The sequence below is a fragment of the Alexandromys fortis genome, unplaced genomic scaffold (genome assembly GCF_014885135.2).
Source record: "Alexandromys fortis isolate MF-2015 unplaced genomic scaffold, M_Fortis_MF-2015_v1.1 scaffold_26, whole genome shotgun sequence".
In the NCBI taxonomy this organism is placed as follows: Eukaryota; Metazoa; Chordata; class Mammalia; order Rodentia; family Cricetidae; genus Alexandromys; species Alexandromys fortis.
Window position 1 is genome coordinate 15319840 of NW_026067894.1, and position 15168 is coordinate 15335007.

General features: G+C 45.8%; 1 protein-coding gene across 2 annotated transcripts in view; it reads right to left on the bottom strand.

The window, feature by feature from the left end:
* The window catches only part of Oscp1 (organic solute carrier partner 1), a 32064-nt gene extending 19103 nt beyond the window's left edge, over window positions 1-12961 (bottom strand). Inside the window, exons 1-2 of one of the 2 annotated variants that reach the window (XM_050151647.1) lie at window positions 12258-12961; window positions 5983-6012 (exon numbers count right to left, since the gene is read on the bottom strand). In XM_050151647.1, coding sequence (XP_050007604.1) covers window positions 5983-6012; window positions 12258-12369 — 142 coding nt within the window. In that variant the 5' untranslated portion in view covers window positions 12370-12961. The remainder of the gene's footprint in view (window positions 1-5982; window positions 6013-12257) is intronic. The other variant, XM_050151637.1, reaches the window with a different exon arrangement.
* Window positions 12962-15168: the final 2207 nt, after the last annotated feature.

Sequence of the window (15168 nt, forward strand, 5' to 3'; positions counted from 1 at the left end):
TGGATTATAGATATGCACTGCTATTTCCATCTGTAGTATTTTTTTTTTCGTTTTGTTTGTTTTTCGAGACAGGGTTTCTCTGTAGCTTTGGAGCCTGTCCTGGAACTAGCTCTGTAGACCAGGCTGGTCTCGAATTTACAGAGATCCACCTGCCTCTGCCTCCTGAGTGCTGGGATTAAAGGCGTGCGCCAGCATCGCCCGGCTAGTATTCTTTTTTTTTTTAATATTTATGTATGTATGTATGTATGTATGTATGTATGTATACAATATTCTGTCTGTGTGTATGTCTGCAGGCCAGAAGAGGGCACCAGACCTCATTCCAGATAGTTGTGAGCCACCATGTGGTTGCCGGGAATTGAACTCAGGACCTTTGGAAGAGCAGGCAATGCTCTTAACCACTGAGCCATCTCTCCAGCCCCCTGGCTAGTATTCTTAAACCAGTTATTTTAGTGTGAAGATGAGCATAAGTGGATATCAAGAGCATATATTCACACAACTGGGCTACTTAGTTCTTTTAAAAAAGTTTTTATTTTTTTAAAGATATTTTTTATTGGTTTTAATTATGTGAATCTGTGCATGTTCGTGGGTAAGCATGTGCGTGTGATACAGGCATGTTTAAGAGCGTGCAGGTACCCAACGGAGGCCAGAGGAGTTGGGTCCTGCTGGAGATGAGCTAGAAGCAGTTGTGAGCCACCTGATGGCGTTGCTGGAGGCTGAACTCTGGTCTGGAGTGGGGGGAGCAGTACATACACGGGGCTCCTAACTGCTGAGCTACCTTTTCAGCCTGTATCTTTTATTTTTAAATTCTGTGTTATAGCCATGTATGGGTGAATGCAGATTCCTGTGGAAGTCAAAGAGGCTTCAGACCCCTGTAGCTAGAGTTACAGAAGGCAGTGGGTCACATGGTCCTCTGTGAGTACAATACATATTCTGAACTGCTGAGCCATCTCTCCAGCCACTAAATGAATTCTTTTTTTTTTTCTGAAAACTATGAACAGAACCTAAGTGAATTCTTAATATATGACTGCTGGTTTCTGAAAGACATAAACTCCACTTTTTTTTTCTTTCTTTTTTCTTCTTCTATTTTTTTTTTTAGACAGTTTTTCTGAATAGCCTTGACTGTCCTAGAACTCAGTCTGTAGATCAGGCTGGCCTCAAATTCACAGGGAACCTCCTGCCTCTGCTTCCTGAGTGCTACAATTAAAGGCGTGCACTACCACCCAGCTAAACTCCACTTTCTTTTGCTGAATGCAGTGCTGGTGGTTGGCTCTAGCTATGTACTTTTAAAGAACTAAGGCAACAAAGAGTAGGGATTTTTTTTTTTTTTTTGGTTTCTCTGTGTAGACCTAGCTGTCCTAGAATTCACTCTGAAGACCAAGCTGGCCTTGAACTCATTATTATTATTATTATTATTATTATTATTAGTCTTACATAATCCAGGCTGTCTGGAATTAAGACCTCTAGCTAAGGACGGCCTTAACTTCTGATCTTCCTTGCTTCCACGTTCAGAGTGTTGGGATTAGAGGCAAACACAACTACATCCAGCTTGTACCTGACTCTAAATGGAAATGCTTCAGAGAGAAGCAGGAGAGGATGTATTTCCTCCCATACTGACAGTGGTGGTTTGAAGGAGAATGGCTCCCTTACGCTCATAGGGTTGAACACTTGGTCCCAAGCATTGTCACTTAGTGCAGGCTTTGAGGTTTCAAAGGCCCACACTGTTCCCAGTGCACCCTTGTTCTCTCTCTCTCTCTGCCATGTGCTTACTGGTCAAGATGCAAGCTCTCAGCTGCCATCAAGGCCTCCAACCCTCTGAAGCCGTAATCCCACTTAAACACTCTCCTTTATAAATTGTGTTGGTCAAGGGGCTTTACCACAGAGCAGTGACGCGGAAGCCACACTTTGGATCCTACCCTAGGCCACGTCCTGCTCCTCAGACAGGAAGAATCCGAGCCATGGCCAACACAGGCACCCTCACATCTGAGGACTCCAGCCCAGCACAGCCAGCTAACACTCCCTCCCTCCACAGGGATGCCCAGAGACACAGGAATCTTTCAGACAGAAACAATCAAAGACCTGCAGTGAACTGGGGTTTCTAACTTCTTTTCTCACCACGGCCTTTATATAAAGTGCAGAATCTGCAAGGGACAGATGCAAACGAAGAGCCACAGGTCTTCAGAAAAGAAAAAGGGAAGAGTTTCCAGGAGGAAGGAGTCAAACCATTCCTTGTCAGCTGTGACTGGGTGGAGGCTGACAGAGTGGAATCAGTTCTCTAGGGTCTTTGAGTTCACTTGGGATCCAGGCAAGTAGCTTAGCCTCAAATAAATTGGTTCTAAAAGTGACAAAACCCCAAGGCGATTGTTACTGACTTTGGCAAAGCAAAAAGAAAAAAGGAAGCTCTTCCCCAAGGATGAGAAACAGCGATGTAACAGCATGGCTCCTCCGTCAGACCTAAGCAATGAATGGTCATCTGCTGAGCACCGAGGAACAACAGTGTCTGTCCCCGTGGACACAGCCGCACACACGAGCCCCCAAAGGAGAAATGGAAGTTTCACGGCAGGGGTCCTGGCAGCCAGGGATCTCCGTCACCATTCGTTCTTTGTGAGAGTGTGGAGACTACATATTTTCCTCTCCCAGTTTGCACTTGGCCCAGGCAGGCATGCAGTACACCAGACACCAAGCTGAACACCACGGGGACACAAAGGTGCTATGTCCTAAAGGTGCACACTGCGCCAGATTCACACGTGCGCAGTAGATTCAGTCAGATACGTGGGCTGCCTTTGTTACCAGGCACTTAGACGTCCTGTCTTAACTAAAGGCAAAAACAAAAACAAAACAAACCCAAGATAATTCACCTTGGTAATGGAAAATCGATTTATACTTTGCCTACACCAGGGAGAGAAGTCTGCTTTCCCTGGTCTCCTCTGCAACATAATTTTATAGACAAGATGAAAGAAAGGTCATCATGCATATGCTAATTTAGCTGTGGGCTAAATGGCCAGACCTGTGTGAAATCTCTTCCTACAAGACAAGTTCCTCCTCTGGTTGATGCCAGGGCTCTGCAGTCTTTCCCCTCTGCACAGCACTGGCTCTGGGAAATCTGAGTTCTTTGGAGTCCGCTCTTTCAATACTCTGACCCCCAAAGAGAGGGGCACGCGTGTCTCCAGCTGGAACATCCCTTCCCCTGCCAGGGCCGGGCTTCCACCGCGGGGTCTGTTTGTGGCACTCAGATGAGCTTTGTCTCCTTTTCACGAATCTGAACGGAGCGGAGCCCGCTGTGATCACGGAGACGATGAAGCCGGGAGGGGAGGGGTTCTCACAGGGACATCAGGAGGGCTGATAACCCGGCTCTTGACATGCGGCTTCTAGTCTGGACATAGCCAGATGATGAAGTCAGTGTCTGCTGATGATTTTCGAGCACTAGGCTAGAATAAGCTCCGGCGATCTAATTACACACATGAAAACCCTCAAGATCCACACTTCACACCTGAAATCCTGCCAGGCATCAAAGGACGGGCCAAAAATTGCTCAAGGGAAGTGTCAAAAGACGGTTGTGAAATATAATAAAAGCAGCCCGGCGCTTCAGTTGGGCTTCTCGGGACCTAGTCTGATGAAATAATTATCTTGATGAAAGCAATTCAGTTTCTACCAATTACCCCGGCTCCAAAAATCACTTGGTTATGGAAATCCGCACTGTGGAGCCAAGGCTACAAGAGACGAGCCAGGGAATGTGCCACATGACTACAATGGTCTGAATCTTTACACTGTTGAGACATTGGGCATGGAACTTTATATACAGTGCCTCATTTAAAGCTCACGGCAACTCTAAATTACCCCCATCCCCACATTCCACTGATGAGGAAAATGTAATCTGAGAGCGTTTAAAACCCAAGCCGACACCACTGAAAGCAGAAAGGGTTCTGTCTCATTATATTATTATTTTTTTAAAGCATTATTTATCTGAGACAGTGTATGTAGCCCTGGCTAATCAAGAACTCACTATGGAGACAAGGTTGGTCTTTAACCTCAGACACTTGCCTGCCTCTGCCTCTTGAGTACCAGGATTCAAAGTATGCACCAGGAGCTGGAGGGATGGTTCAGAGGTTAGAAGCACTGGTTGTTCTTACAGAGGACGAAGGTTCAGTTCCTAGCACCTACATGGTGGCTCACAGCCATCTACAACTCCAGTTCCAGAGGATCAAATTCCCTCTTTTGACCTCCGTGGGCATCAGGCAAGATTATGACACACACACACTCATGCAGGAAAAACATTCATACATATAAAATAAATATATTAAATAATTCAGAAAACACAAAAGTGCACCACCACACCCAGATTAATTATATAGTTGTGTGTGTGTGTGTACGCGCACACACATGTTGTGCATGTACACAAAGATTAGAGGACAACTTGCTAAGGTCAGTTCTTTCCTTCTACTGTGTGGGTCTCAAAGATCAAACTCAAGTTGTCAGGTTTAGGAGCAAGTGCCTTTACCCGCTAAACCATCAAAGGTTTTTTTTTTTCTCTTTGAAAAGGGTATCTTACTATGTAGCCCTGATTGGCCTGGCATTATGTAGACCAGGCTGGCCTCAAACCCACAGAGATCTGCCTGCCTCTGCCTCCTAAGTGGTAGGATTACAGGTGTGTGCTACTATACCCTGACACACACACACACACACACACACGCGCGTGCGCGCGCGCGCGCACACACACACACACACACACGGATTCAGAATGCTGTAATCCAATAATATATCATTTTGATCCATTTATCAAAATTTGCTAGATAGGTATTTTACTCTTTTTGTCTTTACTCGTTGTTCCAGATTTTTCTTCATTCCCTATCCTGGCATTATTTGTTTTTAATTTATTTTCTTTTATAATTGTTTTTGCTTTCTACCATATCACATTCTAAGTAAATTTCTATCACAATTAGGAAAACATTTACAAAATCAAAAAATTATCTCTCACAATAATGTAAAAATCTATGTAATTATGCTAAAATTTTCCTTTCAATAATACAAACAAACAAACCTACACCTTTAAATTCAAAATCAGAGATATCGAAATGCCTTCAGTGGGCCTTTCATATATATTAAATATACATATATTTTATGCACAAAAGTTCAAAAGTTTTTATTAGTGTCTATTAATTATGCATAATAATGGGATTTGTTGTGACATTTTCACCTATGTATATAATGTTCTTTGATCATATTTACCCTCGTTATGCTTTTAAGCATTACAACTATACACAGCTGGCCAATCAGGTGTGCTGAGAGAATTTAAACTACTGAGGATGGCAGACAATAGGCATAAACTGTTCCCGTGTGTCAAATGAAGGCAGGCACCTGCGGCATACAAAGATCGAGAAAAGCTCCGAGCAAGCCTCAACCTTTCCAGGTTTGCAGCTAGCTGCGGGTGAGCGGGAAACAAGACTGAACATAAGGCAACAGTGCATGCATGATCCATGCCTGCTGCCCACTCTCGGCAGCCATGCAGTCACATGCTTCATCTTCCTCAGCTGCTCAGCAGGTATCTGTGTGTGCTACGGGGAACATCTCAGGAGGGCCGCTCACACTGAAGCAAACTCTCTGCCTGCGTGATAACACAGGAAGGACGGTTTAGGACCACCACAGATGACAACCTACCCAGGGGTGGAGCCTCAGCTGTCCCTGAAAGCTTGCAACAACAACAACAACAGCAGCAACAACAACAACAAAAGGGATGGTAGTGGGGGGAAAGTCCCTCAGAAGCAGCGTGGCCCCTTCGCTAGAGTTGGCTGAGTTTTCATCTTACACAATGTGTTTATTCCTTTGGAGAAGAACATTCCAAAGTAAGCCCGATGTCTTAGCTGAAGAAACTCACGCCTAGTTCTAGCCTACATACTTAAGAGTGGGCCTGCTTTTAAAGTCCACTAACAACCGAGTGGGTGACCCTGTGGATGCAGACTAAATGCATGCAGCCCAGAAACAGCATACCTCGTTTTCTGTCCACCTCTGTCCATTCATCTATATGAAGCATACAAAGAGAAAACATCAGTTCAGGAAGCAAGAACATTAGAACATTAGTTGCATGGAGGCTTTACAAATACCATATCTAGTTATCTGGCCTTATATATATATATATATATATATTTCATGTCTTTTTTTTTGTTTGTTTGTTTTTTCAAGACAGTCTGTGTAGCCCTGGCTGTCCTGGAACAAGCTCCACTAACCAGGCTAGCCTCCAACTCAGAGATCTTCCTGCCTCTGCCTCCCAACTGCTGGGATTAAAGGTGTGTGCCACCACTGCCTGGCGTTGTGTGTGTGTGAGTGTGTGTATGTTTGCCTGCATGCATGTATACCACATGTGTGCCTAGTGCCCTTGGAGACCGGAAGGGGGAGTCCTCCTCTAGAACTGGAGTTATAGACACTGTGATCTGCCATGTTGGTACTGGGAATTGAACCTGGGCTCTCCAAAAGAGCAGCCAGTGCTCTTAACCACTGAGCTGTGTCTCCAGCCTGTCGAGTTTAATGTCTTATGTGCATGCCCCACCTTCAATTGGAAACTATTTAAAAAAAATTAGGATCTATAAAAACTAGATAAATGACTAGTTAAAAAAAAAAGTACCAGCTCAGGATGATAGCTATCTTGGGGCTCCTCTCAGAAGGCTCCAGAAACTGTAAGAACATACACTACGCCGGGTATGGTGGTGCACATCTTTAATATCAGCACTTGGGAGGCAGAGGTAGGCAGATTTCTGAGTTCCAGGTCTACAGCGTGAGACACTGCCTCAAAAAAAGCATATGTATTTCAAAGCAGACTTTTAACACTAACTCCCCAATAAAGAATAATTCTAAGAACAAACAGAAAAAGGAGTTTCTTTTTCAACAGTCTGACTTTTTTTTCTCCCTAGAGATGTGATTGAACCTGGGGCCTTGGGCATTTTAGCAGACAAGTGTTGTACCACTGATCTCTACCCTAAACCCTGAAAATCAACTTTTTCACTTTCTCATTTTGTTGGTAGGAACATTTCCGTCTACAGCCTCCCTTTCTCACCCCTTCCAAGAGCTCTACATACATCCACACGTGGAAAACATTTCACAACTAGCTGCATTTCGGGAAACACTCGCCTCTATATTGCTTGGAAATGATCTCTGAAGTACACTGACGTATGCATGCCTTCACCGCACACTGGCAGGGCCTCAACATACAATACAAACAGCTCTTTTGAGACTAGTGGCTACCACTGTGAGGTCAGAGTCCCCTCGAAGTCCCCCTCTTTCCCTCTCAAGAGTCACAGCCTTAGCTGGGCCTGGTGGCACAAGGGACCATAGCTCTAGCTACTCAGGAGGTTGAGGCAGGGTCAAAAATTTAAGATCTGCTGGGCCTATAGAATGAATCCAAGGCAACTTAGTGAGACACTATCTCTAAATCCGGTGGGCTGGAGAGGTAGCTCAGTGGCAAAGCTTTTGATTAGTGTGCATGAGACTCTAGGTCCAGCTCCCAATCCTGAGGGGAGGGTGATAAAGTCACAGGCTTTTGGGGAGAGTGAGACGGGGAAGTAGGCCCTGGTCTGGCCTTCCCAAAGCAATTGTTTCTTGGGCAGTGTATTCACATCTACTGTTTCTCAGCGGTATTAGCATCACTGGATTTCAGTTATTTAGAGATGGAGAGTTTTCATCTTCTTGAATACATGTCTGGGAACACTCTTGCCTACCGTGGTAAAACAGAACTGGAAAACACAAGGAAGCATAGTGTGTCTCCAGCAGGCAATGGCACCCGGAACCAGCAGAGGGCTCTAGAGAGCTGTCGGTGCCTCTCCATTTTCTTCTTTAAAGAGGCAGGGTAGGGACCACAAGCCCTGTCTTCTGCTCTCCAGATGACTCATTTTGAGACAATTCAACTTCAGTTATATTTTGCATGGGATGTAGACCTATGGGTTCCAGGGCTGGCTGTTAAATTTCACCCAGAAAAATCAGAACAGAACCCCACTGCTATTTAGTCCTTCAGTACTACATGTCTTAGGAAAACAAAGTAAAACAAAACAAAAAAACCAGCAAATGAACAAAACAAAAACAAAAAGCCACTCCATAGTCACGTGGTCACGTGTCTCAGTTTCCTCTCCCATAATAAGGAAGGTAAACAAAATTTAACAGGGTTTTAGTTGCAGGGCTTTTATGAGGACAGAAGTGAGGCAAAAGGTAGCTTTTATTGCCCACTCTACTGCTTAAAACGTGAGACAACATTAAGTATGCAACTCTCACAAGCAGCCCCAGTAAGAGCACACTTCCTTTCTGTGCAGCGCTAAACTCTGGCTGCATTATGGGAGGAACAGCAATGTCTGTACCGGCCTTGTGGGAACAGGGACGGCCTCCAGGAGACCAATTAGTTGTGTAAGATAATGAAAACAGCTCCAAGAAATACGATTTCCTTCAAAGCATCCACGAGGACTAATTTACCATGCCTGTGCTTTTACAGGCCTGGGTATAGGCACCTGTCACCATGGCACTGGCTCCAGCTCCTACAGCAACACCAGCTTTGACAGAAGAACAGACACGCTCTCAGCTTCTAGTCTTAGGCTGTTTTGTTTTCTTTCTCTCCTACAAGGCCTCACTGGCCAACTACTTCATCATTTCTTTTAGACACTTGATGGGTATACGCTATGCACACACACACACACATTGTACGCATTTACACGCGCGCGTAAGTGTGTGTGCGCATTTCAAAGCCTTCCCTCGCCTCCTGACCTATCAAACCCCACAAAATTTCCATCCAATCCCTTCAGGTAAGGCAGCACAAGCTGGTTAGGAGTAGGAGTTGTCAAATGACTGACTCCTCCCACCAGCTATGCAACCCTAGGCAAAGCAGCTTTGGTTTTTCTTGTAAATTCGGGTGGTAGTGTGTTATCTATATGATAGAGGAGCTGTGGGCATCAAGGTGTTTCAGGGAAGTATTGACATAATTGAAAAACTGTTTCACTAGCCTGAGTGGTGGCTTGTGCCTATAATCCCAGAATTTAGGGGCCGAGGCAAGAGGACTGTGGAGAATTCCAGGTCAATCCATGCTACTCAGGGAGTTTGGGGACAGCTACAGCAGGGACCTTGTTTCAACAATGCAAAAGAAATATTTTATTCTTGTCACTATAGATATTTGTCTTGGGTTTTAGACTCGGACATAGACTGGACTCATCAATAGCCCCACTTTCAGGAACTGTACAGAAAGGCTCAATCCAGTTTTCCCTAGAATCTCACTTGGTGTGACATCTGCCAAAAACTGTAGGATGGGTGTCTGTGACTATATGATAATGAATTACTACAGATGTCTGAAGTCCATAAAATTGAATCTAGGGGGGGGCTGGAGAGATGGCTCAGAGGTTAAGAGCATTGCCTGCTCTTCCAAAGGTCCTGGAGTTCAATTCCCAGCAACCAGGTGGTGGCTCACAACCATCTGTAATGAGGTCTGGTGCCCTCTTCTGGCCTGCAGGCATACACACAAAACAGAATATTGTATACATAATAAATAAATAAATAAATAAATAAATAAATATTTAAAAAACTGAATCTAGGTAAACCAGGAAGACTATCACTTTTTTTTTCGAGACAGGGTTTAAGACTATCACTCTTAAACATTTTTTTTTCTGGGTAAAATGTCACACAACCGTGATACCAACACAGGAGTGGTGAAAACAGGGGAATCAGAAGTTCAAGGCCAGCCTTTGCGACATGAAACCCTATCTCAGAAAACCAAAATAGTGGGCTTTCCATATATATATAACTTTTGAGACAGGGTCTTACTATGTGGTGCCAGGCTGGTCTTGAACTTGCAGTGATCTCTTGCCTCAGCCACCCAAGTGCCTGGATTAAGGACTACAGTTCTTGGTTATACATTTTTTATTTTATTTTGTTTATTTATTTATTGGGTTTGTTTTTCAAGACCTTGTTTCTCTGTGTAGCTCTGGCTGTCCTGGAACTCATTCTGTAGGTAAGGCTGGCCTCAAACTCACATAGATCTTCCTACCTCTGCTTCCTGAGATCTGGGATTAAAGAATGTGCCACTCCACCCAGTTAAATTTTTATTTTTAATTATGTGTATATGTCTGGGTATATGCATGTAAGTGGGGGGCTCTGGGGGGACAGAGGAGGGTGCTGGATTCCCTGGAGTTGGAGTTACAGGTGGCTGTAAACTTCCCAGAGGATGCTGGGGACGGAACATTGGTTCTCTGAAAGTGGAGCTTGTGCTCTTCCCTGCAGATCCCGTTCTTTCAGCCTGGGACTACAGCTCTTAAAGACTGAGTCTTCCTATTTACAGAACCTCGCCCAGACCACCTCCCAAAAGACAATATCAACTACTGATTGTGTGAACATTAAATGTCCACTCAATCCCTACAGCTCGGCTTTCAGGAGGGTATTGCTATTACCATTGTATAGAAAAACAGGCTCAGAGGCTACACCTCAAGATCACACAACTAGCTAAATATGGGATCTAGACCTGCATGCCTCCAAAGGGCACACTCTTAATTGCTGATTTACATTGTCTTCCAAGAGACAGACTACCTAGAGAAAGCTAGCCTGTCACCCCACTAGGATCATTAGCCTGAGTGGAATCACATCACACAGGCAGCAAGAAACATAGAAGCCTCCTGAGGAAGGAACACAGTGCCATATAAAACTGCCAAGTGGTTCAGCAAACCTTTACCGAGCTCCGATTTATTGTGACCTGGGCATTGAATGCTAGACGCTGCGGTACAGACACGAGTCGGACAAACATGTAGGGAAACACGCGTGAACAGATGAGTCTAAAGAGCCAGGTGTAGAGAGAAGCACAGGCAGAGCGTTGGGAGCACACAGGAGGTCCTTTTCCTAGGGACAACGATTCTTCAGTACAGGCCAGGGAAAGGATGGAGGGGCAGGAACCACAAGCATGGAGTCATGAAGGACATAGTTTAAAGAACTACATATACTCTGGTGTGATTAGGACTCAAAGTGTGAATCAAGCAATGATGGAAAATCAGACTGGGAAGGGCCTCAATGTGTCTTGCATAGGACTTGGCCTCCATTTAGACAGGAGCGCAAATCTGCCTGCAGATTTTAAGGAGAGATGGTTCTAGACATTTTTGTATTTTGTAAAGCCCCCTGGTAGCAATGCTCCATATGAATCAAAGGGAATGATCGAGGGAGTTCTCTTATCTGTCTGTGCATGAACTTACACGCAGTCAGACCCAACAGTACCCGAGTGTGCATTAGCTGGTGAGAGAGGACAGTGTTTCCATTAGTGTCGTGCCGACTGTCTCTATAGAAACCTTTACGCAGGCTGGAGAGATGGCTCAGAGGTTAAGAGCACTGACTGTTCATCCAGAGGTCCTGAGTTCAATTCCCAGCAACCACATGGTGGCTCACAACCATCTGTACTGAGATCTGATGCCCTCTTCTGGCCTGTGGGCAAACATGCAAGGAAACACTATGTACATAATAAATAAATAAAATCTTTAAAAAAAAAAAAAAAAGAAACCTTTACGCCGCTCCCTAGAGATATAATAGCTCACACTTAATCCCAGGAAATTTGGTGAATGAAGTTGTTGGCTGAGACGGCCTGTTCTGGGTGGTCGTTTCTCTGTGAATTACACACAGCATAATTTTGCACTTACACGTTTTCCAATATTTTCACAATTGCATTCCCCTCCCACACTTGAAAAGGTAAAGAAGTAGGTTTTCATTCTTATCTCTATTACTTTAGGCCCCTACACTTCTAGAAATGGCTTCTGAATTGAGCAAGGCTAGTCTTTAGCGTACGTGGGAGGCCAGAAACACCGGGTGATCAGCATCTGTTCCGTGGGGGTTGAAGAGGATGGTGGTACTAGCCAAAGGCTTATTGCCAGGTGAGCGCCGGGAACTACTTTTGGAAGGGGGGAAAATTCAAGAGACTGGGAAATCATCGAGGGTTCAAGTACTTTGAGTATGTCCAATACAGGTGTTAGGTTTCTCTGTGGGGAAATGCTCTTTTGGAGAACTGAGAATTTGACTCCTGAGGTCTTCCAACTGCATGGGTGCTGCATCTTGTGAGAAAGGTACCCGGCTGTCAAAGTGAAGTGCGCAGAGGCCTTGGTCTAGCTGTTGGGATAGGAGGGAAGGTGGAGATGCCAATCTGGCCTTAGGTACGAAGACGGAAGCGGGAGAGATGGGCGCGTGGGGGATTGGGAAGGGCTAGGCTTAGGGTCTGGATGGGGACACTAAGCGCACTGATGAGGGAAGCAGGCTGCGGGTGCCTCTCTTACCTTTGCGGGCCTTGTCTCCGGGGATGTTCTGGGCCCTCAGCCGCTGGTCCAGGACGTAAAGCATCTCCCCGCCCAAGTTCAAAAAGAGCAGCGGCAGAGTCCGCACCGACATGGTGCAGGAAACCCGCAGGGTAGGTGGAGGAAGAGCCCTACGGTTTGATTTGGCAGCCTGGAGGCCCCTCCGCGTCCCACAGTTCGGTTGCTAGGGCAACGCCGCATACCGGAAAGATGAACCAATCAGAGGGCGGTTTGATGTGAAGTGGCCCAGAGCCGGGGCTCATTGGGCTAGGTGACAAACACCGCTTTAGGGGATTGGCCCGAACGGAGGCACGACGTTGGCCTCCGGGGAGCGCTTGTTTTGAGTTTTCCATTGGAGCCAGCACGCCGAGTCTTCCGGTCATCCCTGTTTGGTGTGCCGCGGCACAGCCAGGCCCCAGCCTTCCCGCGGGGTGAACAAGGAAAGTCAGCTCCAGCGTCCTGGGAGCCGCCCAGCCGACCTAGAGTCGCGGTCCGATGTCGTCGCTGTGCTGCTCTAGGCAGATTTGTCAGCCACTTCCTAGAGATGCTCAGAGGAACAGTGAGATCACGGCAAGTGCCATGAAGGCACCCTGAGCTATACAGTCCCTCATCTCGATGCGTTATATCATTTGTATTTCCTTCTTAAACCCTCCCGAAAGCGCTGCCACACCAGATTTCCCACTCAGTGACGCAATCCGGCCCGGCCCTCCCCACGGTTTAAGTAGGCTCCGCAGACTGCTCTCCTCCACCTTCCGCTCCAGGATTAGTTTCGGCCGGTTCTTTTCAGTGGATTCCTGTAGACTTCAGTGTTACTGTTAATCATTTCCCCCTCCAACCACAGCAATCTTGAGTCTTTGGCTCCCACATACACCTCCCTGGGTCCTATTAATAATCAGCCGCCAAATACTTTTTCTCACATAATCTTTCCTCACTTTTATTCCTTAATGTCCCTTTCTGTATTTCTGTTCCTTTGTATCACTGCTCTGCTACACTGACTGCTGGACTAAATTTCAGAAGACATTATTTAAAAAAAAAAAAAAAAACCCAGCACATTCCAGGCTTGGTGGTGGTGGTGGCGGCGGCGGCGCACGCCTTTAATCCCAGCACTTGCAGAAGCAAGTGGATCTCTGAGTTCGAGGCCAGCCTGGTCTGTGGAGTTAGTTCTAGGATAGCCAAGGCCACACAAATAAACCCTCTCCCAAAAAACCAAAACCCAAAACAAGAAAAAAAAAAAAAAAAAAAACAACCCAAGCAGTCCCCCCTCCCCCACATTCCTTTAATGGCTTCCTGCTTCTGGCATCCTCCACGGTTTTCCTTTTCTCCTCTCTTCATTCCTTTTTGAAACTGTCTCCTACAACTTGAGCTTCCTAACACCCCATCCTTATATTATGCTGAGCCTCTGCTCCCAAAAGTATCTGAAGTTTTGTCAAAACAGACTTCCTTTCTCTTAGACTTTTCCCTGAGTGTCAGACAGTATATGGATTTTGGAATCAAAGCAGAGCAAGGAGTGATGACACACGCCTTTGATCCCAGCACTCTGTAGGCAGAGTCCAGCCTGGTTTACATAGCAAGTTCCAGGACAGCCAGGACTAGGGCCCTGTCTTAGGTCAGGGGGCAGAGTGGGGAGCATCTTCAGGATCTAAATATCAGGCAAGTTGGCATTTAAAACAGTGCCTTTCCTGCAGGCCTGATCCACGGTTGTGGCTTTTCTCCTTACCCTCCAGTCTCCTGAAAAGTTGTCACTTGCACCTGTAACATAGGACCTCTAGGCCACTCTAGGCCCATTTCATTAAAGTCTCATTGTTCCTGGAGGGGATAATCATACAATTCATCTTCACTGTCCCCCATCCCCACAAAGGGTTTCTTTGCATAGTCACAACCACCTGCCTCAGCGGCCTCAGCGACCAACTGGCTTCATCTTCACTTCTGATTCTGCCTACTCACCTTCTCCTTCATCTCTAGGGGCTCCTGTGCCCTCAGGAGTCATTCTTCCCACCCTAACATGGCCTATTTTTCTTTTACATTGCTTTCTTGAGTAATTTAAACTTTTGGAGAAAGGGTTTCACATAGTTCAGACTGGCCGCAAACTAACTAGTTGAAGCCAAGGATGACCTTGAAATGCTGCTCTCCCGGGTGCTGGAATTACAGGCATTCAAGCAACACATCCCTGTACCCCTAGGCTATTAAACACCTAGGGCTTCAGTTACTTAACAGCTCCCAAACTGCTCGGGTTCAGGCCTCAGCCCTGATCTTCCCAGTGTTCTTTGGTAGCAACACATCTTTCTCTTTGTGGTGTTTCCCCTCTTCAGAATGAGGTCCAAAGTTCTTCAGTATGAACTGAATTTTTTTTTAAATAATTTAATTAATTTTATTTTATATGAATTGGTGTGAAGGTATCAGATCCCCAGAAACTGGAGTTACAGATAGTTGTTAGCTGTCATGTGGGTGCTAGGAATTGGACCCGGGTCCTCTGGAAGAACAGCCAGTGCTCTTAACCGCTGAGCCGTCTCTCCAGCCCTGAACTGAATGTTTTTACACCCTGGACCCACTCACATGCTGAAGCCCTAACTCCAATGTTCTACATTGAATTTCTGAGTCCCACTGTTCCTGGATGAGTATCTCTAGATCTCTTTCCCTTTTAACTTGCAGTTCCTTCTGCCAACACGCCATTGTCTCTGCGCAGTAAACTCCATCTTTTAGGGCCCAGTCCAGGAGACAGCTCCTACAGCTGCCCTGCTATCCGGTCAGCATTACCTCTCAGAAACATACAACATGACATGTTTCTATGATTGTATCCACTGGGTGAAGGCAGGGTCTCTGCCTCTGGGATCCCAGGGCCAAATGGAGAACAAATCCCTCTTCCTCAGGCTGAAAGAAAGGCCATCTTCTATCA